Raw genomic sequence first — 24439 nt, 5'->3', positions numbered from 1 at the left:
TGGTGCCTGCGGCCGGGGAGGGGGAGCGGGGCCGGAGCAGGAACCATAGAGACGCGGGGTGGAGAGCGGGGTCCCTCGGCGGACCGGAACCATAGAGTGAGGGAGGCAGGAGGGACAGAGCGGCGCTGCGTGGCGGTAAGGGCCGGGGAGAGGGGTCGGGAGATGGTCACGGCCCCGCCCGGGGCAGAGGGAGCTGCGGGGAGGGGGAGGGAAAGGAATGGGGGCTGCTAGCGGGGCGGGGGGGCTGCTGGGGGCCGGCCCCGTGGCGGGGGGGGGAAGAGAGGGGGGCTGCTGGGGGCCGGCCCCGTGGCGGGAGGGGGAGAGAGGGGGGCTGCTGGGGGCCGGCCCCGTGGCGGGGGGGGGGAGAGAGGGGGGCTGCTGGGGGCCGGCCCCGTGGCGGGGGGGGGGAGAGAGGGGGGCTGCTTTGGGCCGGCCCCGTGGCGGGGGGGGGAGAGAGGGGGGCTGCTGGGGGCCGGCCCCGTGGCGGGGGGGGGAGAGAGGGGGGCTGCTGGGGGCCGGCCCCATGAGGTCACACCCATTATAGGGTGAGTGGGGGTCAGACCCTGTGGGCTGGGAGAACCGGTCTGTGGGATTCAGGCTGCCTTACAGTGGGGGGGGGTCAGACCCCATTATAGTGGGGAGGGAGTCAGGGGAATTAGATCCTATTACAGTGGGGGGGAAGGGGGGCAGACCCCATGAAAGGGGACCTCAGGGGGTTCAGGCTCCTTTACGGGGGACTCTATGAATGGGGGATGTGTGGAGGTATCAGGGTCTCTCTCCAGCTGGGTCAGGCTCCCTCAGCGTAAGGCAGCTGGCGGACCAAGCCACCCATCTCCCGACCAGCTGAGAGCTGCGGCAATGTGTTTGCTGGTTACAGGCTGGAGTCAGGACTCCTGGGTTCTCTCCCCAGCTGTGTAGGGAGTCAGCCTGTTGAGCAGGGGGTGGGGGGTGGAGACCCACAACTCCTGGATTCTGTTCCTGACTCTGCCACGGTCTCCCGCTCCCCTCTGAGCCGCAGCTTCCCCAGCTCTGCAGAAGGGGCGATCATGCTGCCCCCCCTTTCGCAGGGCCGCGTGAGGCTTAAGTCACTGATGCATGTAAAGAGCATCAATATGAAAAGTGCTGGATATCGTCATTGGTGGGAAGGTACAGCCCAAGGAAAGAGCAGGTCCCTGTGATACAATCAGCTTATTTATACAGCAGCTTTTATACAATGTGTAAGGCAAATTACTCAACAGGCTCCATCAGTAACAGAGCAAGAGAACATCAAGGAGGTAGAGGTTGGGACAGGACTTCGGGGTTAAACCCAACTGCCACCCAAATTTTGCATCCTCGATGCCCCTGGTAGTAACGATCCCTGGCTTTTATCGAGCAGTTGCATCGGTGGATCTCACAGTGCCTTTGCAGACAAGGCCAGTATCATTACCCGTGTTTACAGATGGGGAGATGGAAGGGAAGGGAAGGGACTGGCCCAAAATCAAGCCAAGAATAGAACCCCCTCCAGTCCTCTGTCCACTAGCCCATGCTGCCTTACCAGGGAAGCATTTCCACAGCTTGATACAGGACGGCTCTGTGGCTTTGGACCTTCCACTGCCATCACAGACGCAAGAGGCTGCTTCTGTCTCCGTCATGTCCAGGCCCCCAGCTGCACGGGACATGCCTTCGGGATGCAACTGGAGATGCATGGTGACTAGCTGCAGTAATAAATCCTCAGTAATTGCAACAGGCTTTTCCAACAGCTTAGGGCCCAAAGCCCCAGGTTTGACTTTTCACCTGAGATAGCCAAGATTGGTTTTACACTCTTGTACCCCCAGACTCCTCCTGGTGGCCTATTGTGGTGTTCCACCACTCTCCACCCTTCCCGAAGAACTCCTCGCCCCCGCTCCCGAGAGCCTTGTCCTGGCTGCATCCTCCCAGGTGATTGTAGCACTCTAGGGGCTGCTTCTCTTTCTGCAGCACAAAAAGTTACGGGGCCCCGACCCGTTGAGGACGATGGCCAGGAGTCAAGATGCTGCATTCCCTGCTGGCCGCTGCTCCATGTTAAAGGCTGCAATCTGCCCTGGGTCTGCATATCAAGGGTGGCGGCCTTCTTTAAGGGCCCAGTAATAGTTACTAAGCAGGCTACCTGAGCAGGGGAGCAGCTGATCCCCCTGTAAAGGGTAGTGGGAAGCTAGGGAGGGGAATGCTCCAGGAAAGAGGGACTGGAGAGTGCTGAGGGTGAGTAGGATCTAGCAGGAAACCCCGAGTTTTCAGAGAAAAGGCTCCTAGTGGGGAGGTCCCCACCAGGACTAGGAACGTGGACTTGAGCGGGGGCTGAGAACTCATTTTAACTTTTTTGTTACATTAAGAAATCCAGCCCGGGGAGGGGTGTTGCTGAACTTGCAGAAAGTTTGCTTTGGTAATGTAATGGAGAAAGCCCTCACAGGTGGGGAAACTGAGGCAGGGCTGCTGCAGTGTCACCTCAGGCCCCGAGGGGGCACTCAGGAGGAAGCCGGTCTGATGACAGTGGTTCTTGGGTTCCCATATGGTCATCAGTGCTGCTTCAGTTTGAGAGTTGTGTCCAAAGCAAGCCGGGATCCTCTCTGTCAGGGTGTGAGTCACTAGGGGGAAGAGGGATGAATTCTGGGTCTAATTGTGCTTGATGGGCTGAGGTATACGTTCAGGACTGTAACATCTCCCCGATGTCGAGGGTCTGTTGCTGCAGGCAGATGTTGCTGGACCTGTTACCCGTGGTTCAGGTTTTGAAGGGTTTTCTCTGCATCCATAAGGGCTAGAAACTAGCTTTGCATTTTAAGGAAAGCTCAGGTGGTGACGAATCTGAACGTACCATGCGGACGGGGCCCCGTAAAGATGTAATCTGGGCCAGATCCAGCCTGTGGGTTGTATGATTGACATCTCGGCCCTACATCTGTGTCACCGCCTTGTGCTGAGCTCTTGCATCGGCACCCCATGGCTCAGCCTTTTCCCTCTTTGTTTTATCAGCAGGTTTGTTTCTGGCTGGCAGACACGATGCCACTGAAAGCAGCCGCCTGACTCCCCCGGCCCCACCATGCCCTTTTCTGACTTTGTCTTAGCGCTGAAGGACAATCCCTACTTCGGGGCTGGCTTTGGCCTGGTAGGGGTGGGCACAGCTCTGGCTTTGGCCCGGAAGGGGGCCCAGTTTGGGGCAGTTGCTTTTCGCCGACACTACATGATCACCTTGGAGGTGCCCAGCAAGGACAAGAGCTACCAGTGGCTGCTGAGTTGGATCTCGCACTACGCCAAGCACACTCAGCACCTGAGCGTGGAGACCTCGTACCTGCAACACGAGAGCGGGCGCATCAGCACTAAGTTCGACTTTATCCCCAGCCCAGGGAACCACTTCATCTGGTAAGGGGGGCAGAGAGGGGGAGGAATGGGCCGGGAACTGCTCAGCTGCCTCCCGGAACCGTGGGCTCCATGTGAAGAGAAATTCTTGAAGAGCCTAGGGGCCTGATCCAAAGCCCGTTGAAGTCAGCGAAAGTGTCCCGTTGATTTCAGTGGGCTTTGGATCAGCACACAGGACTGCTTAGTCTGGAAAGGAGACAAGTACGAGGAGATGTGGCTGCCGTAAAATAGCATGCTGAGCTCGTCTCTAGTACCTCTGTCAGTGGCTTCATTCGGTCCAGAGACTGGAGTCGAGAATGCCCCTCAAATGCTCTTGCTCACCCGTGCGAAATGGAAAGGCTACTCGGTGAAGTTCAAACGCCGCACAACGGAAACGGATCTGTTTCTGTACGGGGTGTAGAACCGACCTGTGGAACTCACGCTGCAGGGTGGGATTGTAAAAGTGCAAAACAGTTAGCCCAGGGGACACTTAAAATGCTGCGTCAGCGCAGCTGGGCCACTGTAGTGCTTAAGTGAAGATGCTCCTAAGCCGCATCTCGCCTCATCCCCTGGCTCAGCTTCTCTCTCTCCTCCTGCTCCCAGGTATCGGAGGAAGTGGATCCGCATCGAGCGGAACCGAGAGAAGCAAATGATCGACCTGCACACGGGAACCCCCTGGGAGTCAGTGACGTTCACAGCCCTGGGCACCAACCGGGAGATCTTCTTCAACATCCTCCAGGAAGGTATGGCTGTTTGGCAGGACCCTGCCGCAACAGATTTGAAACCTGGCAGATATAAAAGCCAGGCCGTTGCCTGGTGCCTTCTGGGAGACTCCCTTTCACTGCCAGCCCCTCTTTTTGTCTCTCTCTAGCCAGGGAATTGGCTCTGAGGCAGCAGGAAGGGAAGACAGTCATGTATACGGCCATGGGTGCCGAATGGCGGCCGTTTGGGTTCCCGCGCCGCCGTCGGCCACTTGCCTCTGTGGTGCTGGAGAAGGGGATCTCGGAGAAGATCGTGCAGGACGTAAAGGAGTTCATCGATAACCCCAAGTGGTACACTGAGAGAGGCAAGGCTCCCTCCCGGGCTGATGGCTCTGTCCTTCCTCTGGGGTCAGAGGGAGGGGCAATAATGTAACCTAGAGCCAGGATGATGCGGGCAGGTGCCCTGCCTCCCCACATACCTCACCAGCCTGCCACACCTCTCCCAGTGCACCTGGATCCAAACTTGCAGCCCCTTAGCTAGTCCAGGCCAGCCTAGCCCCACCGATGTGCCTTAGTCCTGACTCATCCCCCATTATTCCACCCCTGAACCCTGGGTTTCTGTGTACGAAAAAGGTGTCCTGTACAATCCTTGCAGCTGCCTGTGGGGCACCAGGGTCCTGCTGCAGCGTCCACAACCTGAAAGGGGGGAGTTTCTGCACCTGATCGGCAGCACCTCTTTCCTGCGCTCAGCGGGCCCGATTCACCGTTGCGGGTGGAAACTGGAGCGTTGCCTTGGTGATACAGGCCCAGTGTGTTAGGCAGCCCTGCTGTGGGACTTCAGAGCCCTAGGGGCCTCTTGCTGCATGGAAGGCCGTGTTCTGTGCCTGGTGTCTGCCTCTTCTGTCTCTCCCTGGCACTGTAGGAAGCAAGCAGGTTACCCCTCCGCCCTTTAGCTTCCCCACTGTCGGTCCAGCTTGATTCAGCTCCAGTGCCCGGCTGAACCAGAGCCAAGCAGCGCTGCAGTGGGAAAGCAGGCTGGCCACGAACGACATGTTAGAGCGACGCCAGCAAGAGTCCAGCTCAGGGGGCCCAGTGCAGCTTTCAGTGACACTGGGACTTGGGGCTGTGGGCTGCAGGTGTGATCGTTAGTTAGGTTCTGTCCTTTAGGGCTCTGTGGCAGGCTGGGCGCGGGGCACGCTGCCAGCTTCTGATGGGTCCCTCTCTTCCTAGGAATCCCGTACAGGAGGGGATATTTGCTTTACGGGCCCCCGGGCTGTGGGAAAAGCAGCTTCATGTGAGTACTGTGTGCTGGGTAATGCCAGCTTTCCCCATCTCCTGGAGTTCTAGGTCCCCTTCGGCCAGATGGAGGGAGGGCCGGTGTGTGCTTCTGTAGGACGAAGGAGACTGGCTCTTTGTGGAGGAGGAGGGGAGGGTTAGCAAGGCAGAAATGTGCTGCAGAGAAGAAAGCCAAAGAACCATGTCCAGAGATGCTGCTTAGCCTGCTGGAGGCCCGAAGCAGGACTATTGGTGGGGCTCACCTGCCCCTGAAATCCTAATTGCGTTATTTCCACACGCCAAAACCCTCCTGGCCCCCCACGCGCTAATACACAGGTCAGACAGGCCACTCCCATAAGATGAGCGGTGCTTTGGGGGTAACACTAAATCGGGCCCCCTTGACCAGCTCGTCATTCAGGATCCCCCCTTCGGCCTGACACCTCTGTCTGGAGGCGCCCGCCTGGCACCTTGTGTCGTCCTGTCCACCTGTGCAGGGCGGGCAACCCACTCCCAGAGCCAAGCACCAGCACTTGCCCCCCACTCGTGCTTGCTGTGCCCACGGATGAGCGGTGGCACGAGGGGCCAGGCGGGGGAGAGTCAGGCTCCAGATGTTTCTGCCAAAGGGGAAACTTAGGGGCCCCCCTCACTGAGTACCTCGCAGTCCTTTCTGCATTTATCCTCCCAGCCCCCGGGAGGCAGGGCAGGGCTTGCATGTGGGAGGCAGGGGTGCAGAGAGACGGTGACTTGCCGGAGGTCATATGGGAGAGCCGCGTCCCAGTTGGGAATGGAACCTGGGTCTCGAATCCCAGGCCAGCACCCAACTCCTGGCCCATCCTTGCCCTCTGGGGGGTCTGATATAGGTGCCCCCTGCCCTACAGGACTGGGGAGGGAGTGGTTTCCCCTGGGGGCTCCCTCGCGGCTTGGTGCTTTACTCCTGCAATGTGTTCCCCCCCAGCACGGCCCTGGCCGGCGAGCTGGAGTACGGCATCTGCTTGCTGAGCCTGAGCGACCACAGCCTCTCCGACGACCGCCTCAACCACCTCCTCAGTGTGGCACCGCAACAGAGCATCATCCTCCTGGAGGATGTGGACGCGGCCTTCGTCAGCCGGGACCTCGCTGCGGAGAGTTAGTGCCGGCCCTTCCCCATCCCGGGGGCCTGCTCCCACCCCCGGGGAAATCGGCGCAGGCCTCGCCCTTGTCTTCAGCACCTGGGCACCCTGTGGAGATGCCTCTCCTCTCCCCTTGAGGTCCCAGCCCGGCTCGCTGCCAATGAGCGGGGCTGGAGGAGCTCCTTCTGCTGGGCCTGGGGAGTCCCTGATCCCCAGGGAGGAGGCAGCTGCATATTCCCCTTTGCTCTTCAGCCCCCTGGGGTCCCCCCGCTGGCTCCCCTGCCCTGTGCGTGGCATGGGGTGGGCAGCCTGCCGCTGGCTGTGCTGCGGGCAGGGAGTGTCCCTGGAAACATGCCCGTAGCGGGCTCGTGTGGGTTTATAGTGCGGCGGTACAGAGTGGCCAGGTTACTTGGCCTGGGACCAGCCGTCTTGGCCTGTTGTGTTGACTGATGGCAGATGGGGCGGCTCCCCGACGGCTGGTAAGCTGCCAATGCTGCTGTCTGCTGGGCAGAGTTTGGGTGCCCCAGACCTACCCTGGGTCTGAGACATCTGTGCTGCCTTTCCCTCCAGACCCAACTGCCTACCAGGGCATGGGACGGCTGACCTTCAGCGGCCTCCTCAACGCGCTGGACGGCGTTGCCTCCACGGAGGCCCGGATCGTCTTCATGACCACCAATCACGCTGACAGGTCAGAGCCCCCTTCTGTGGGCGCTGGGGATGAAATGGAACCAACCGGCTCCCAGCTAAGTTCCTCACTGCTCAGGGCAGGACCATTCCCTGAAGTGTGCGTTTCAGGGGTTGGTCTTGTCTAGTTTGATCAGCCAAACAACCGGGCTCCCCTCCCCACCTACCCCTTTTCCTAACACTGCCATTCCACAGTCTCTGTGACCTTCCTCCTGCGTCTCTCCTCGCCCCCCGGAGACCCTTCCTCCTCCTCCTCCGTGTTTCCACTGCAGAGCTCCAACAGCTGCGCTCCTCGCTGCAGTTCCTTTCACAACGGAACGCCCGTCACAGGTGTGTGGGTGGGCGTGTCCGAGTGGACTACCTGCCCAGGAGATTGGCTGCCCCAGGAGAAGCCTGATCTTTTCAGGATGCTGAGGGTTTGCTGGTCTCTTTTGTCTGGTTCTTCCCCAGGTTTCTCTCAGTTGCTTTACAGAGACCCCACCAAGCTAGAAGCCCCCAGCAGGATCTCGCCCGTACTTTCTGTGTCACAACAGTGCATGGGGCATGAGGTCTCTCTCCCAGCCTGTGGTACTTAAGTGGGGTGTTCCCATTGGAGGAAACACAAAGACGTGTCTGTGGTTTACGGCACATCCCCGTTGCTCTTGTGGAAGGTATTGAGGATAAGGGGGCCCACCTGTCTCCCCCTGCCCCTCCCTCGGGATACCATTGAAGGGCAGGTCAGAGAGCAGTGACTGGTCCCTCGCACCCAGGAGAGCTGACTCCTCTGACTGTGCAGGCCCTGGGAACTGAGCACCTCTATGTGTCCCTCTGCCCCCGCAGGTTGGACCCAGCCCTGGTTCGCCCTGGCCGGGTGGATCTGAAGCAGTATGTGGGACCCTGCTCCCGCTGGCAGATTTCCCGCATGTTCCAGCGCTTCTACCCAGACCAGCCCGTGGCTGCCAGCGAAAAGTTTGCAGAGCAGGCTCTGCACGTCTCCGAGCAGATCAGCGCCGCACAGGTGCAGGGCCACTTCATGCTGTATAAAGCAGACCCAGTGGGGGCCATTGAAAACGTGCAGTCGATTTCACTGTGACCGAGGGCAGGTGCCTTCAAAGGGGAGGGGCTTGCAGCTCCATCACTGGGAGTGACTCATGGAGGACATGATAACCGTGAGGATGCTGCTTTGTGACAGTCCCATGGAGCCGATGGCTCTTTGTTTTGCTACCTCAACAAGGCCTTGGGTTTCTATTAAAATATAAAAAGAACTAGGACACCCTGATTCCCACGGTATTCCCACTGTCCAGCGTGATCGCTCCTCCCCAGATGCAGCTGCTAGCGTGCAGGACCCAGCTGTGCCTGAAATGCCAGGGCATTCTGAGCCTGCTAATCACCTGGCCATATCCCATCCCCACACGGGGTGGCCCAGTGAGCTAAGTGAAAGACAGAGTGAGGAGATAATAGAGAGGAAGCTCGAGATGATGCCTGGCTCCGCTCTGGAGCGTAATATTTGCCAGCTGCTTTTGAATGTTCTCTGTAAATACAACACAGCGTGAAGTAGGGGGACGGGGCCCTTTTCAACCCTACCAAGCATCTACCATGCCCCTATGGGGCCTTCTGTCTTCCAGGTGCTTTGCAAACTTTCATTAACCTGCTCTGTATCTGTGGGTATTGTTACTGAGTGATCTGTACTGGGGGAGTTTCCAGGGGCCCACAGGCCAGGCCCAGGAGCCTGTCACGCTACAACCCCAGAACAAGAAGACCGTTCCTGTCCCAGAGCGCTCGCAGGCTAACAGTCTTTGCCCCAAGGAGCTCGCAGCCTAAGCATGTCTGCTGTGCCTAGGAAACGAGTGCCCTCTGATCTTCACTGGCACAGACTTGGTCACTGCGTGCGCTCACAACAAGGGCACAGTCCAGCACCTGTTAAGTTCGTGGGAATCTTTCCATCCCCATCAGCGGATCAAGCTCCAAGACAGGCTCTTTCTGACTCACGTGAGCTGTCCCTGCTGTAGTATTATCTCCATTTTATTGAGGGGGGAAACAGAGGCACAGGGAAACGAGGTAGAGGGCTGCTCTAGCCTCATTTTCAAGCCTAGCCCGAGCCCACCTGATCCTGAGTGGGTTGAGTCGTTTTCAGACCCAGCCGGAACCTGAGTCTGCACCACCTGTGCTGGGGACTTCCCACTCCCCATGCCGGGATCCGTCTCTGGCGCACCCCTGCCCGTTCCTGCGGCCGCCACCTCGCTGCACTGAGCGTGTGGCGAAGCAAGAGACGTTGCAACTCCTCAGCACGCAGCAAAGGGAGGTGGCAGCGGCCAGCAGGAGTGGGGCAAGCTGCAGCCGCGCCAGGCAGGAGGTGGTGATGAGAGGCACGGGTTGTTTTCTGACCCAGCCTACACCCAGCGCCTGTAGGCGGCTCCTGTCTGGGTTGAGTCGGCTTGCGAGGGTATAAGGGGAAGTAACTTGCCCAAGGCCATGTGGTCGGTTAGCATCCGAGCTGGGATTAGAACTATGGTCTTCCTGGCTCCAGGGTCCCCGGCGTTGCCCTCTCCAGAGGAGGCCTGCTGCCAGCTGGCGAGAGCCTGATGGGCAGAACATTTAGGGTCACCTAAGGCCTGAGCAGAAGCCCACTGAAATGCACCTATGATCTTCAGTGGGCGGGTGCTCCTTGTACCCTCTGGGTTTGATCTCTGTCTCCCTGTGTAGCTGAGCTGTGTGCATGGTGGGGGGGGAGATGTGCTGTGTGGGTCTGGCACACGCCATGGGAATGCTTCCCAGTAACATACCTGCTGGACCCCTTGTCCGGTGCCCCCTCTCCGCTCGGAGAGGCAGCTCCTGCCGGAAATACCGAGGTCACTTCAGTCTTCACTGGCGCGAAGCTTGTTGGGTGCCTGGAGCAGGAGCTCCCCGTGGAGACGCAGCACTTCAGTGACACCATCGGCCTCATCCTGGAACCGCTCTCTGGGCAGCTGGGACACCATTTTCAGGTGTGGTGAGGGGCGGGCCAGGCCTGTGGGGGAGCGAGGAAGACCCAGGATAACATTGCTAGTGTCCCCCCCACTTCCTGGGCCCTTCCGTTGACCCCACCCGCAGGGACCCTCGCCTGGGGGTCTCAGCTAAGCCCTGCTCAGAGGGGATTGGCTGTCTCAGCTGTGACTGGTTCAGTCGCCCGGACCCCCAGTCTGAGCATTCTGCTTTGGTGTAGCCGTTCCTCTTGGACTGCGACACTCCTCTGAGCACAGTGCACAGGGAAGATGGTGTGTGAGAGAGACAGACATTTTGGGGTTCAACCCAGACCAGTGAAGAGCTATATCACCGCCTGTCCTGCCACTCTGGTACCTTCACTGCAGAGCTGCTGTGTCTCACAGCCCTGCTACCAAGCATGCAGCTTCCACCGCCTGTTACTTTTTGCAGAAGGACCCTGACGCCCTCCTGGTCCCGAATTTCCCCAGCCCATCTGCCTGCAACGTCCAGCCCTCTCCCTGAACACACACAAGTTAAGTTCGTTGCTCCTTTAAAGGGTCAACTTACTGCAGCTCATTAGTAGAACTGGGGTTTGCCCCACACGCTTATTTCAATCACAGCATTAACTTGGTTTACAGTGTATTAAAGGAAGAGACCTAGAGTTACATGATACCCGTGAAGACAGGAGGGAGACAAGCAAAGAAAAGTAGAAATTCCCTTTTACAACTAAAACTTCAGCAAGTCACAATCTTTGCCCAAGCAGGTTTCTGTCCCCAGGGACCTCAACCCCCTTGGCTGAAGGGCCCAACGTTGTGAGATTTCAAGAGCTATGGGCCCTGGAATCCCCCAAGTGATGGCCAACGACAAGGGTCTCTCCCCTTCTTTTTTATAGCCCAGTAAATGTTTGAGGTGTATTCTTTGACCCGTAAGCCCAACCCACATGTGTTTCTTCTTTGGGGGTGGAGACACCACAGTGTCTTCCCAAGGTCCATTGACCCTGCTTCCATAGAGGCCTCCAAGGGTCCTGTGCTGAATCACCCCACTCAACATCAGGGGGTGTCTGATGGAGACCTGCCATGTACCCTGTGCTCCCTCCTCCCTCACACGAACCCAGCAGAGAAGCAGCCGTCCAGGTCCGTACACAGCCGCTGGGTCTGTGGGCAGCGGTGCAGCCTGGTTGTGCCTAACAGCAGGGTCCTGCGTTGCTGGACCTGGATATCAGGGCCTGCCTGGGGGCCTGGCTGTCTGCACAACGGATTCTCCTGCACCACCCCGGCTGGCAGGATGCAGACTTTGCTCTGGGCCCGAGAAGAGAGCGCCGGGGACGCTGTCAGGGGGAAGCTGACCAGCTCCCTGCAGTGGAGAGGTGCCCGACTGGCACTCGTTACCAGTCCAGCCCGCCCGACGCCCTTGTGATCTGCAGGGTGCTGCACGCCCAGGCCCCTGAGCACATGCACCGAGATCTCTCTACAATCGGCATCGTCCTGGCTAATGTGATGGAGACGGGCTCTGCCTGGAGCTCTCCCCCTGCAATCCCAAGATGTAGCCGCATCCTGATGGCTGCCCAGTGCCCGACCTCGTCGCATTCAGCCGCTCAGAGCCCGGCTGTCGCTGTGTTAACAACAGGCCAAGCCTTGCCTTTTCGACCTGCCCTCTGCCCAGCTGTGCAGGGTCAAGGGGCCAAATGCAGGTAACTGTTTACATCAACATAGCGACCGCCAGGGGAAGCGGCCCTGTGTCTTTGGAGTCGGTCTCAGGATTTCCTTACGAGCGGTGGACGGGTCAGGAGTGGCTCACTCAGAGCGCCTGTAAAGAAAGAGCCCTGGGGTGAGGAAAGCTTGGTTGCATCCTGGCTCGGGGGGTGACAGCTCCGGTTGCAAGCGCTGTGGGGCAGCGACCCGGCTGGGGTGTCTGTGCAGTGCTCGCCCCCACGGGCAGGCTGGCTGAGCCTCTCAGGGGGCTTGAGAGGCAGGGCCCGCGGGGATGCTGCTGCCCAGCTGTCTCCACGCAGAGCCAAGTCCTTGCAGTGGCTGCTTTCCTCTCAACCTCCCCCCTCCCAGGTGGGCCCCTCCCATGCTGGAGCCCCCAGGTGTGTCTGCACAACACGAGCAGCTCCGATGTTCACGCCACAGGCTTTAAACATGGCTACTCGTTTGCACGTTGGCGACGCCTTTCAGCCGAGGGCTGGACACACGGTAAGCCTCACCCAGCCCTAGGAGGCAGGTTGCTGTGATTACACCCATTTCGCAGCTGGGGAAACAGAGGCACAGAGCAGCACTGTGGCTTGCCCAAGATCATACACGCCTGGGGCAGAGTTAAGTTAAGGACAGAACTGTCGCATCCCACTGCCCCGTGCCCTGCTCTCATCACCAGACAACTCTGGTTAACGTGTGTCCGGATGCTCTGTATTCGGGGTCAGCGCGAGAGCTGCCTGGCTCCTGGGAGGCCTAGGCAGCTTGCTGCAGAGGGAGAGTGGAGCTGTCCCTCCTGCCAGCATAGGAATCACGGGGTGCAACCCTCCAGCTGCAGTCTGAGAATTTACCACTTACCCCGCCAGATAGTTCAGTGACAGGCAGCCGCTCCAGCTGCCCCTGGCTCCTGCCAAGTTCACGTCCAACATTTAAGCACAGATTTTTTTAACTCTAAAAGCCCCCCCGCCCACAATGGGGAATGTCTCTCACCCTCCTTTTGTTCCGCACCCCCCCCCCCCCCCCCCCAGGATGGCTCCTGGTTCTGATCAGCATGTTAAGAAAAGTCACCTTTTCTAGGAACCTTTTTCGTGTGAATGAGACGGATCAATTCCCTGCCCTCCTAGATCACGGGATTCCCTGGCTGGCCATAAAGAATATTCCCAAGGGGGCTGTGGAGGTTTGAACAGCAAAACTTAAAGCACCTGGTTTCCAAGAGAGAGAACCAGCTTCAAGCTACAGGTACTTGGGCAGGGGAGGGACAAGCGGAGTAGCAGGGGGTTAAATTCTGCTCTCTGCTCTGCAGCAGGAGACAAGAGGATGGCAGAGCAGGATTTGGTCCTGTTTTTTATTGCGGTGGAAATTCCTTTCTCTGGTGGCTCACACACCGTCCAGCTTCTCGTGCTGAGCATCTGAGCTAAAACCGGGTCTGTGGTCTGTGCAAACCCAGGTGCCGAGTCTTTTAATTGCATCAAGGGCACTGAATGTCAGTGCGGAATGGGAAATAGGTCAGCGCTGCACCAGAGAATCTCTCTGTTCAAACAGGCTTTGGGACACTGTCACGTGCTCTGCCCAGAGAAGTGAGGAAGATGAAGGTTCACTGGGACAAGAATCAGAGGACAAAAAATTGGGATCAAGGGTCTTAACACCTGCCCCCTCCCCATAGACTTCACTGGCTGCCCCGCTGTTCCGTCAAAGGGGAGACGTTAAGTTCTCTTTAACGACAGGCAGAACCATCCCAGGAGAGGGATGAGAACATAACGCTCAGATTTGCTGAGAGGGCTGGAGAGATGAGCAAATGGTTGCGAATAACTGAAATAATCCAATTTGATCACAGACTAGAGAGTCCCTCAAGTCAAGTCCCACGCAACCTGGCTAGGGCCTAATCCCAGGGACCAGGAAGCCCAGGCTGGAGTAGTACCAACCAGCAGGGACAAGCATGGATTAATGTTTACAGAGGGGTTGTTCATTGGGATACCATGGGGAGCTGGTCTTGGGCTGGAGTAACGCGCCCCGCCCCATCCCCCAAGGGATGGCTTGGCTCACAGGGACTGGAGAGTGCTGAGAAAAGCTGTGGTAGGGGGCAGTCCTCAGAGGGAAGACAATAGCCGTTAACCACATGAAGCCTGGAGCACCAGCTGCACCAGGGGGCGTTCACTGTGGTCTATACAGGGATGTTTACAAGGAGGGGAGGAGAACCGGTTCTGATCGGTGAGCAAGCAGAAAAGGGGGTGACGCTGGAAAAGGGACAGGCCAAGCCCCTTTTGAATATGATCAACAGGGAAATGGACCCAATGGCAGGACCTGGAAGAACCCAAAGCACTAGAACCCCCATGGCCCAGGCGGCTCGAAGCTACTGGAGCTGGACCAAGTCGAGCTCTGAGTAGCTGGGGGTGGGGGCTGTCAGTAAAGCGACGCTCCCAGCTCAAGAGGAACGGTAGTGCTATCCCGGGGGAGCTGACCCCATAGCAAGCAGCTGGAGTTCACCCTCAGGAGAGCCCAGGACACGAGAGCTGGGATTCTCCCCGCGCCCTGGCCTTGCTCACTGGCACTGAGCGGGGCCTGGCTTCCTGCGGCCGTTCTGCTCCATGGGACAGTCCCACCCTCACTTCAGCTCTAGCATTGCTGCTGACAGCATCGCAGATCCAGGCAGGGCTAGCAGCAGGGCCACTGTCCCTGCTCAGAGGAGCCAGTCTAGGCTGGCCTCGGGGCAGAGCCCGAAGCATGGGGAAGACCCTGCGTAGCCCTTATGTAGATGGCTGCAGTCAAGCGGCATCTGGCTACTCCTGGGTCCTGCCTTCAAGGCCAAGAGAGGGATTTTGCCTGCCCAGGACTAACCAGGCGATACATTGACAATCTGCCAAGAGACCCTGCAACGCAGCCATTAGTAACCACACCTGCCGCTGGTTTACTAAGATGTGAGTCCACTTCCCCCACCCCCACCCCGTGCCCAGCTCATCACACCCTCACTGTGTTCCTCTCCAGAAAGTGTTTTACCCACGAAGAGGTGTCCTGTGCCAGCCACCCACACCCACGGAGAGATCTGGGCTGGCCCGTCTCCTGGGATACGGAGGCGGACAGCTGATATTCCAATAGACTCTTTATTGTTCTCCCCAGGAAAGGCCCCCCCCTGCACCAGCCCCTGCCCCCCCACCCTGCTAGGAGCCATCCTCCTTCACTTGGCCATGGGGGTCTCTCCTTGCACTGGGCATGAATGCCCCTCGCCCCTGTGGCATCCTGGGATAGGAACTACGCTCCCTGCCCCGGGATTTCTCCCATCTCCCACAGTCCCAGGTTCTGTGATGGCCCTGCCAGCTGTTGGGGCTCCTGGGGTCACGCTGGTTTAGTGCCCGGTTTTCCTTCTCCCTGCTCTGGGTCTCAGCTCCCTGCTCCGGCGTCCAACTCCCCACAGCGGGATGCTCCTCTTTCAAGTCCAGTGCCCCTCTCCCGGGCAAGATGCCATCAGGGCCCGACTCTTTCCTACCAACAAAGGTAGCCACTCTGCCTCTGCCGTGTGGCTTAGGGAACTCCTGGCTATATCCCACACTGGGTCTCTGGCTCCTGTCCTCCCTCCGTTCGGGTCTCCAGTCGAAACCGCCGGGTCCCCCAGAGCCACGGAGAAAGCGGTAAGTTTCCGTAGCTGCTGCTTGTGGGTTGCTGTACGGCTGCCTGCCCTGGCCTCGGAATCCCGGCCTCTCCCCTCGGTGCCTCTCTCTCTTGCTCTGGTGCTCCAGGGGGACAGACGCTTTTGCCAGCTGCCCGGGTTCTCCCCCCAGAGCTAGAGCTCGGGGATGGCTGGCAGGCTCCGCAGCACGTTCTGGGGCCGGTGGTTGGCAGAGCTGCCCAGTGGCAGCCATGGCATTTTCAGGAGTCAGCAGCTCAGCGGCGGCTCCGTGGCCAGGATCAGCAGCCGCTGGAGGCTGAGAGAGAAAAGAGCCAATGGTGAGGAGAGGGCCTGGCCTGTCAGGCCTCCTGACTCCTGCTTTTCTTTAGGGAAAGGCCCCGGGGCTGCTGCCCCAGGCCCGGCTGCCACAAGCACATCCCACACCCACTACAGTCCCAGCACCAGGCAGCCCTTGGTCGCTCCTCTGCGCCGGGTCACCCGCCCCCCAGTCACAATCTGGGACCTGAAACCCACCCCCCCGACCGCTCTCTGGCATGCTGGAACATCACACGGCAGCAGGCAAAGGATCCTGCCGTGCCCCCATAGCGAGCAGGAGCTCCGGAAGGCAGGAACAGCAGAGCCCTGCGCCCCATTCCCTGCACACACGACCAGAGCCCGCAGCCCAGAGCCGCTCCTGCACCACATCAGGGCAGCACTGGAGAGCTCCCGGCAATGTCCGGCCCTGAGGAGCCACGTACCGCCTGGAGGGTGATGAAGTAGCGGTTTCTCTCTGCCTCGGGGTCAATGATCCCGCCCTTCTGTTGCTGCCTTTGGTAGATTATCTGCAGTTCCTCTCGGGTCTGTAGCGCCTTTGCATCAGGCCTGTATGGCTCCTGGGGGAGAGAGGGGTCGGGTGCGTTAGTGCTGAGCTCTGTCAATATCCAGCCTGGCAGAGCGGCTGCTCCCAGATGGGTAAATCACCCAACCCACACGCCTGCAAGGCTACTGACCGGGGCATTCAGCTAGACCTGGGAGCCCAGGTCTCCCTCTGTCCCGAGCCAGCAGCCTAGTGACCCACGCGTGCTCCCCTGCAGCAACTGGCATTGGCCTCCTCTGTGTTAGTCGGACACAGGGTAGCCACAGGCAGAGACAGCAGACTGGACCAGCTGAACCGCAGTCCGGTCACGCCTGTGTCCCTGCGAGGGGCCTGGAGAGCCGTCAGAGTCTACATGAGCCAACAAGAATTAGAGACTTACTGAAGGGAAGCTGCAATTCTTTCTAAGTGCAGCCTAGAAATCAGAGCAGCAAAAGCCCGAGTGGCCCATCTGTCCCATCCCCCAGAGCCAGGGCAGGATCACTTCCTCCAATTTGTGCTCTAGGGCTTTGGCCTGTTGGATCTTAACTTACTGAAGCGACAGGACCTCCGTCCCGCCCCTTGGGAGAAGGCTCTAGTGAGTGCAGGAAGATTCCCGAAATTGAGCCACGTTTCCTTGGCTTACTCCCATCCCATTAACCCTGCAGTTTCGATGGGCCGGAGGCTCTTTGGGGCAGGGCCCCAGCCTCGTCCTCTCCCCAGGGACAGCAGCACCCTTCCCTCTCCAGGGTGTTTATACCCATCAGACACAAGCGGACTTGTTCCCCTCCCAGAGGCAGGTCACCTGGCTACATCAGAAAAGCAAACAGTAACCATGGGATGCGGCTGGGCACGCCTCTCTGTCCATTCCCAGCCCAAGGAAGATGGGGGCTGCACTCGGCGGGAAAGGGGAAGAGTTTACATTAGGACTGTCCAGTTGCTATGAGGTGGATGCATTTAAGGCCAAATGTTAACGTGAACAGTGAGTATCTGCCAAGTTCTAGCAAATACCCAGCAGAAGCAGCCAGAAGCCCTGGGGCGTGCGAGTGGTTGGGGAGGCCCTTGAAGTGTGCCTCAGGGACCCCCCAAACACTCCCTCCCAGATCTGTGGGTGGGGTTCCAGCTAGGGACTTCTTACCACCGGGTGCTGAGGGGGGGGCGCTGCCCGCAGAGCGGAGAGGTCGTAGATTAGTGTTTCCCGGCAGACGGGGCACTGCACTCCGACTCCCTGCAGGGAGAAGAGAGAGCTGGCACACAGCCCCATCACACTAACTCCCCCTGCCCCTCCAGGAAATGAACCCCCAGGTTCTTTGAGTCCCAGGCTTCCCCAGGCACTGCTCTAGTGGGGCAGAGGATGCCTGGCTGCCCAGCTGTCTATCCTTAGCTTTAGTGCTCATATGGCTTTTGCAGCACTGCAATAGCCTTGCTGAGTGTTTTAATTCCCACGCCAAATGCACCGGGGGATTCCTGGTTTGGCTGGCTGGTAGTTTGGTCAATTTATGCCACCAGGGCATGCTGGGAGTTGTAGTCTAACAGCTGATTAATAACTTTAAAGGAGCTGGTTATAACCAATAAAGCCTTAAATGGCTCAGGTTGCCCGTACCCGAGGGACTGTCTCTCCTCGCAGACACTACTGGGCAATGTGTGTTGGCTGAGATGGCCCTAGCTTGACAGCGGGGGCTGTTCTCAGGACACTGGCTGTGAGGGGTCTTGGACCTGTTTTCTGGGCACTGGTGCTATTTAGTCCACACTTTGTGTGACTGGCCTGGGAGAGCAAGGCCTCCTCTATGTGACACCTGGGAGAGGCCCAGGCCCTCTTACCTTCTTCGAAGGAGGTACCAGGTGCTGCTCTCTCTCTTCCTGCTGCACATGAATTTCCTCCTCCATGTGCTGGGCGTAGCGAGCCAGGCAGTGAGAGTGGAAATAGTGGTAGCACTGAGTCTTTGTGAACGCTTCTCTCTCCTGTACAACGAGATGAGGCCATTTGGAAGGAGCCCTGTGTGTGCCCCACGGTGCCCTCCCCTGGTGAGAGGGCCTTCCACAAATGCTCCACCCTCAGCTGGGTCTGATTCAGATACATCTGCTCCCAGGGCCCTCCCCTCCATCAGCCCTGGGCTACAGGCTGCCAGTCCCTCCCTCAATGCACCCCATTTCTCTCCCTAGGAGACCGCAGGGCCACACACTGATTGCAGGGATTCCTACCTGGAAGCCATAGAGACAGATCACGCACTGGCCATGAGGAATGTTGTTGTCGGTGAGAATTTCCTTCCCTTTCTATAGAAAGAGGGAGAACAAACACTTTACGCACCCAAAGCACCAGGTGGGTGTAGGCTCTGACCCAACCAACCCACATGCAGAGACCAGGCGAGCGTGTGTCAATATTGGCCTGTATCTAGCACCACGCCCAGCCCACCCCAGGCCTCCCCATCTCTCTTACCTCAATCAGTTCATACAGCACGGCTGTCCCGAGCCCAGCCCCCGCAACTTGTCCCAAGGTCTGGGAAATCCTGGAACGAAGAGGCAGAAACCCGTGACTAAGGAGGGGATGTGCTAACTCCTCGTGAACTGCAGCATTAAGACGGGAACAGCCGCTATCATACAGTGGGTGAGGTGGCTGAGACAGCCACTGGATTGGTCAATAGCAGTGCCAAGTTGGGTATAGAAACCATGTGCTCCAATGTGGTTAACGTGCTCAGACCCTTCCCCCTCTCACCTACCCATCCCCCCTGGTGATGGGGGGGGGGCAGAGGAAGAGGAGTCCCATTAGAACAGGTCTGAGGCACCAGGCTTTTGGCTCCTACCTACTGCCTGGATTCTTTGGTACACACATGCCCTTCGCCAAGGCCGACACCAGGGAAGATTCTCTACTCAACACAGCCTGCCTGTGACGAGCTAACCCGGTCAGCATTTTAGTCCCACCAAGTCTGCCGCTAACCCAACTTCCGCTGCATTCACTGGTGACAAGGCAGAGAGACTAAAACCAGGCCAAACACCCAGGGTTAGATTCAGTGGGATCTGAATCACAGAATATCAGGGTTGGAAGGGACCTCAGGAGGTCATCTAGTCCAACCCCCTGCTCAAAGCAGGACCAATCCCAATTAAATCATCCCAGCCAGGGCTTTGTCAAGCCTGACCTTAAAAACTTTTAAGGAAGGAGATTCTACCACCTCCCTAGGTAACACATTCCAGTGCTTCACCACCCTCCTAGTGAAAAAGTTTTTCCTAATATCCAACCTAAACCTCCCCCACCGCAACTTGAGACCATTACTCCTCGTCCTGTCCTCTTCTACCACTGAGAATAGTCTAGAACCATCCTCTCTGGAACCACCTCTCAGGTAGTTGAAAGCAGCTATCAAATCCCCCTCATTCTTCTCTTCTGCAGACTAAACAATCCCAGCTCCCTCAGCCTCTCCTCATAAGTCATGTGTTCCAGACCCCTAATCATTTTTGTTGCCCTTCGCTGGACTCTTTCCAATTTATCCACATCCTTCTTGTAGTATGGGGCCCAAAACTGGACACAGTACTCCAGATGAGGCCTCACCAATGTCGAATAGAGGGGGACGATCACGTCCCTCGATCTGCTGGCTATGCCCCTACTTATACATCCCAAAATGCCATTGGCCTTCTTGGCAACAAGGGCACACTGTTGACTCATAGCCAGCTTCTCGTCCACTGTCACCCCTAGGTCCTTTTCCGCAGAACTGCTGCCTAGCCATTCGGTCCCTAGTCTGTAGCGGTGCATTGGGTTCTTCCGTCCTAAGTGCAGGACCCTGCACTTATCCTTATTGAACCTCATCAGATTTCTTTTGGCCCAATCCTCCAATTTGTCTAGGTCCCTCTGTATCCTATCCCTGCCCTCCAGCGTATCTACCACTCCTCCCAGTTTAGTATCATCCGCAAATTTGCTGAGAGTGCAATCCACACCATCCTCCAGATCATTTATGAAGATATTGAACAAAACCGGCCCCAGGACCGACCCCTGGGGCACTCCACTTTACACCAGCTGCCAACTAGACATGGAGCCATTGATCACTACCCGTTGAGCCCGACAATCTAGCCAACTTTCTACCCACCTTATAGTGCATTCATCCAGCCCATACTTCTTTAACTTGCTGACAAGAATACTGTGGGAGACCGTGTCAAAAGCTTTGCTAAAGTCAAGAAACAATACATCCACTGCTTTCCCTTCATCCACAGAACCAGTAATCTCATCATAGAAAGCCATTAGATTAGTCAGGCATGACCTTCCCTTGGTGAATCCATGCTGACTGTTCCTGATCACTTTCCTCTCATGTAAGTGCTTCAGGATTGATTCTTTGAGCCTTGTTCTGGCAGCAAAAGACTATCCAAATCTCACCACACCTGTGCACAACCATCTGGGACCGGGGAGGGAAGGACACAGGAGCTGCTGGACTGGACAAGGACAAGGCCAGTTGCTTCAGAAGATGCAAGAGATTCCCCTAGGGGACAATGATGGAATAATGGGTGGAATTTTCTTCCTAGCCCCAGGCAGCTGGCGGCTGGTCGTGCACAGAAGCAGGACAGTTCAGTGGCCTTTATTTATTTTCTATCCAGGCCGATGCAGCTCTGGATGACAGACAGAGCGATTCCATGTATCTGAGGGAAAAGGGGGTATTTATGTTTCCCACCCCCAGCTGGAATGTGGGAAGTTTCCTCCCTCCTGTGTCTCGAGGGCAGGTGGAAACCCCTTCCCTAGCACTCACTTCTGGATCTGCTCATCTGACAGCCCCCGCGGATTCCGGATCGAGATTTTCGGCACTTCATTGGGATACTAGAAAGAAACAAATCCAGGGATGAATGGGGCCCAAAGTCCTGCCCTGCCCCTCCCTGTGAAGCGTGGCTGCGCTCCTGGGGGTCAGGCACTGTGACCTTACCTGTGGGGGCACAGAGAGCACAAGTGTGAAGCAGACGTACTGAGAGTCCTGATCCTCCGCGGTCGCAGGGTGCAGGGTAATGCAGATTTCCCAGGGCGCTGACCTGTGGGGGCATGGAAGCTGAGGGGAAGCATCCAGCTATCACGTGAGGAATATTAATGAGGCATAGACGGTGCAGCGAGGGGGACGTGGGCTGCATATTGCCACAGCAGCACAAACCTTCCAGGCAAGCCCCATGGGGCTGAAAAGTGACTACCGTGCATGGAGTGCAGCAGAGAGGAGACCATCAGGCTGAGCGTGCCTGCCCCGCCCCAGCAGGGGAACCGCTCATTGGGATGGGGCCAAAGTGCACTAAGAGCTCAGGAAAAGGAGCTGCTAGGAATGAGGGCGGAGATTGGCAGTAGCTCAGGTACGAGCCAGGGAGCTCAGTGCGCCAGCATAGGACTAAAGACAGCAGAACCCCCTCTCAGTGAACATTCAATCTGGACACGACCATTGGAACCTTATTCTCAGCTCACCAGGGCTTTGAATCCCAAGTGCAGAATCCACAGTTGGACACCCGTAACATCTGTGTACACAAGCCAGTCCAAGGATTGCTCCCAGTACCACTGCTCTGAGATCAGACTTCTGAGATAAACATACACCAAAATGGTAAAATCTCACCCCTCAGAATCAGTGATACCTGGTAATAGCACAAATACCTGCCATTTCCTCGAGACACCTGCAGCTCGTCCAGGTATATGGACTCCAAGACCTCCACTTCTGATGGCAAAGCCCTGAGAACAGAGAAGGGACATCACACAGAGCTGCTCTCCCTCGTTCATTCATGACTCCCTCCTCCTCCTCTTCCTCCCTGAGCAATGCACAGATCTGCTTAGGACCTTATACAGCAGAAGCATCTCCCAAACTCCCAATTTACGCATAGAAATAATACTGTGGAAATTTGTTTTAAAGAGACACTGTCCAGGTAAACATGATGTGGAAGGCAGCAGGGTCTAGTGGAAAGAACAACAGGCTAGGACTCAGAAAACCTGTGTTCTATTCCTGATTCTGCCACTGACCAGTTGTGTGACCTTTGGCAAGTTACTTCCCTTGTCTGGGCCTGTCTTCTCTCCTTCCTTTGTCGGTGTTCCCCATTTAGTTAGCAAACTCTTCAAGGGGTAAGGTCTCTTTCTTGTTTCGGAACTACAGTAATGCACATGATAGATAAATTACAAACATTTATTTATCAAAAAGAAAAGGAGTACTTGTGGCACCTTAGAGACTAACCAGTTTATTTGAGCATGAGCTTTCGTGAGCTACAGCTCACTTCATCGGATGCATATGAGTATGCATCCGATGAAGTGAGCTGTAGCTCACGAAAGCTCATGCTCAAATAAACTGGTTAGTCTCTAAGGTGCCACAAGTACTCCTTTTCTTTTTGATAAATACAGACTAACACGGCTGTTACTCTGAAACCTGCCATTTATTTATCAGATTATTAAAAGTGAGGGAATTTTGAAAACTTCTTTTTTTATTGAATTTTCTTTACAGGACTCTCAAATCTAACATTTGATTCGGCTATGTTTCCATGTCAGACTCTAAACTGTAACATCAGAGTCGCAAACAAAGCACAAGCATGTTTATTTGTTTAAAAATAACAGATGTATTTGAAAATTTTAAGAACTATCTTTTTGCTTTACGTTTAAAGTTTGGGGCAAATTTCAGTTGACAGGATCTCTATAGACATAGCTGTTTCATTCTTCTCCTGTGGCTGCATTATCTCCAGCTAGGACCACCTCACATCTGGAATTAAGGAGGCTGGGGCCAGGTCATTATTCAGATGGGAGGCTGCCAAGAAAGCTCCGGTGATCCAATACCCAGGAAGGGGTCTCCGAGGGGAGCCGCTCAAGTTGCTGCATGCAGGGCACTGTGCTGCCGTCCCAGATCACTCGGAGATTATAGCCCCTGCACCCATCTCACAAGAACAGGCAAATTAGGAGACCACATTTTTAAAGTGCCTTTCGTCTCTGGAAGCCAGAATGTGTAATCGCATCCCAGCAAACTGCACCCTGGCCGCGAAGGAGGGAAGGGATCCAGGGAGGCAACAACCCAACCGAAGCGCCAGTCTGCAAAGCTGGGACGTGGCACAACAGGGGCAGCGGGCAGTGGGGGCGGAGGGGGGGGGGAAGGCCCGGGGGGGAGGGCGCGGCCAGGGCAGCGGGGGGGGGGAAGGCCCGGGGGGGAGGGCGCGGCCAGGGCAGCGGGGGGGGGAAGGCCCGGGGGGGAGGGCGCGGCCAGGGCAGCGGGGGGGGGGAAGGCCCGGGGGGGAGGGCGCGGCCAGGGCAGCGGGGGGGGGGGGAAGGCCCGGGGGGGAGGGCGCGGCCAGGGCAGCGGGGGGGGGGGGAAGGCCCGGGGGGGAGGGCGCGGCCAGGGCAGCGGGGGGGGGGGAAGGCCCGGGGGGGAGGGCGCGGCCAGGGCAGCGGGGGGGGGGGAAGGCCCGGGGGGGAGGGCGCGGCCAGGGCAGCGGGGGGGGGGGGAAGGCCCGGGGGGGAGGGCGCGGCCAGGGCAGCGGGGGGGGGGGGAAGGCCCGGGGGGGAGGGCGCGGCCAGGGCAGCGGGGGGGGGGGGGAAGGCCCGGGGGGGAGGGCGCGGCCAGGGCAGCGGGGGGGGGGGGAAGGCCCGGGGGGGAGGGCGCGGCCAGGGCAGCGGGGGGGGGGGGAAGGCCCGGGGGGGAGGGCGCGGCCAGGGCAGCGGGGGGGGGGGGAAGGCCCGGGGGGGAGGGCGCGGCCAGGGCAGCGGGGGGGGGGGGGAAGGCCCGGGGGGGAGGGCGCGGCCAGGGCAGCGGGGGGGGGGGGAAGGCCCGGGGGGGAGGGCGCGGCCAGGGCAGCGGGGGGGGGAAGGCCCGGGGGGGAGGGCGCGGGGGGAGGCAGCCGGGGAAGGCCCGGGGCGGGGGGGGGCGAGGCCGGGGAGTGGCTGTAGGAGGAAATGGGGGGGGCGCAGGGGATCGGGCTCGCTGGGGGGCTCCGCGAAAGGGCGGGGCAGCCTGGCAGCGGGCTGAGGCCCGGGGCCCCGTAGGGGGAGGGGGCTAGAGACGGGGGGAGCCCGGGTCCCCCCCGTCTCGGCCCGCACCCATCGCCATGGTTACCAGTCGGCCGCCGCCGCCGCCGCCTCCGCCTCCGCCTCCTCCTCTCTTTCGCTGGCCGCCGCCATCTGCCCCGCCTGCCCCGGAAGCGGAAGTGCGCGGAGGCCCCGGCGGCAGGGCAGCCCCGGCGGGCGGTTGCTAAGCGACGCGGGCGCGGCGGGTCCTCGGGGTCCTGGCGCTGCGCGGTGCCTGCGGCGGCGCCTGTGTAAAGAGGCGGCCTGG

At 58.3% G+C, this 24439-nt stretch overlaps 2 protein-coding genes across 6 annotated transcripts; one reads left to right on the top strand and one right to left on the bottom strand.

The window, feature by feature from the left end:
• The first annotated feature begins 4 nt into the window (after positions 1-4).
• On the top strand, positions 5-8364 carry BCS1L (BCS1 homolog, ubiquinol-cytochrome c reductase complex chaperone). Of its 4 annotated transcripts, none has more exons than XM_084643518.1 (8): positions 5-135; positions 2983-3369; positions 3949-4088; positions 4217-4411; positions 5277-5340; positions 6277-6446; positions 7001-7118; positions 7934-8364. In XM_084643518.1, the coding sequence occupies exons 2-8, from the start codon at positions 3050-3052 to the stop codon at positions 8184-8186; spliced, it is 1260 nt and encodes a 419-aa protein (XP_084499644.1). In that variant the 5' UTR covers positions 5-135; positions 2983-3049; the 3' UTR covers positions 8187-8364. The 4 variants fall into 4 exon arrangements, with proteins under 4 accessions (XP_084499644.1, XP_084499643.1, XP_084499645.1 ...); XM_084643517.1 differs by having other exon boundaries at positions 64-135; positions 2986-3369; XM_084643519.1 differs by lacking the exon at positions 5-135 and adding an exon at positions 770-1686.
• Positions 8365-14891: 6527 nt separating this feature from the next.
• On the bottom strand, positions 14892-24345 carry RNF25 (ring finger protein 25). 2 transcript variants are annotated; one of them, XM_084642878.1, is made up of 10 exons: positions 24221-24344; positions 21796-21870; positions 21095-21197; positions 20924-20991; positions 18637-18706; positions 18402-18473; positions 18021-18161; positions 17338-17427; positions 16105-16239; positions 14892-15662 (listed from the first exon to the last, which is right to left on the bottom strand). In XM_084642878.1, exons 1-10 carry the CDS (start codon positions 24283-24285, stop codon positions 14901-14903), a joined length of 1581 nt encoding a protein of 526 aa, XP_084499004.1. In that variant the 5' UTR covers positions 24286-24344; the 3' UTR covers positions 14892-14900. The 2 variants fall into 2 exon arrangements, with proteins under 2 accessions (XP_084499004.1, XP_084499005.1); XM_084642879.1 differs by lacking the exon at positions 17338-17427 and having other exon boundaries at positions 24221-24345.
• Positions 24346-24439: the final 94 nt, after the last annotated feature.

Source organism: Lepidochelys olivacea (assembly GCF_965140295.1).
Source record: "Lepidochelys olivacea isolate rLepOli2 genome assembly, chromosome: 11".
Lineage (NCBI taxonomy): Eukaryota > Metazoa > Chordata > Testudines > Cheloniidae > Lepidochelys > Lepidochelys olivacea.
The sequence above is the reverse complement of the archived record's forward strand: the minus strand, read 5'-3'. Positions and strand labels throughout refer to the sequence as shown.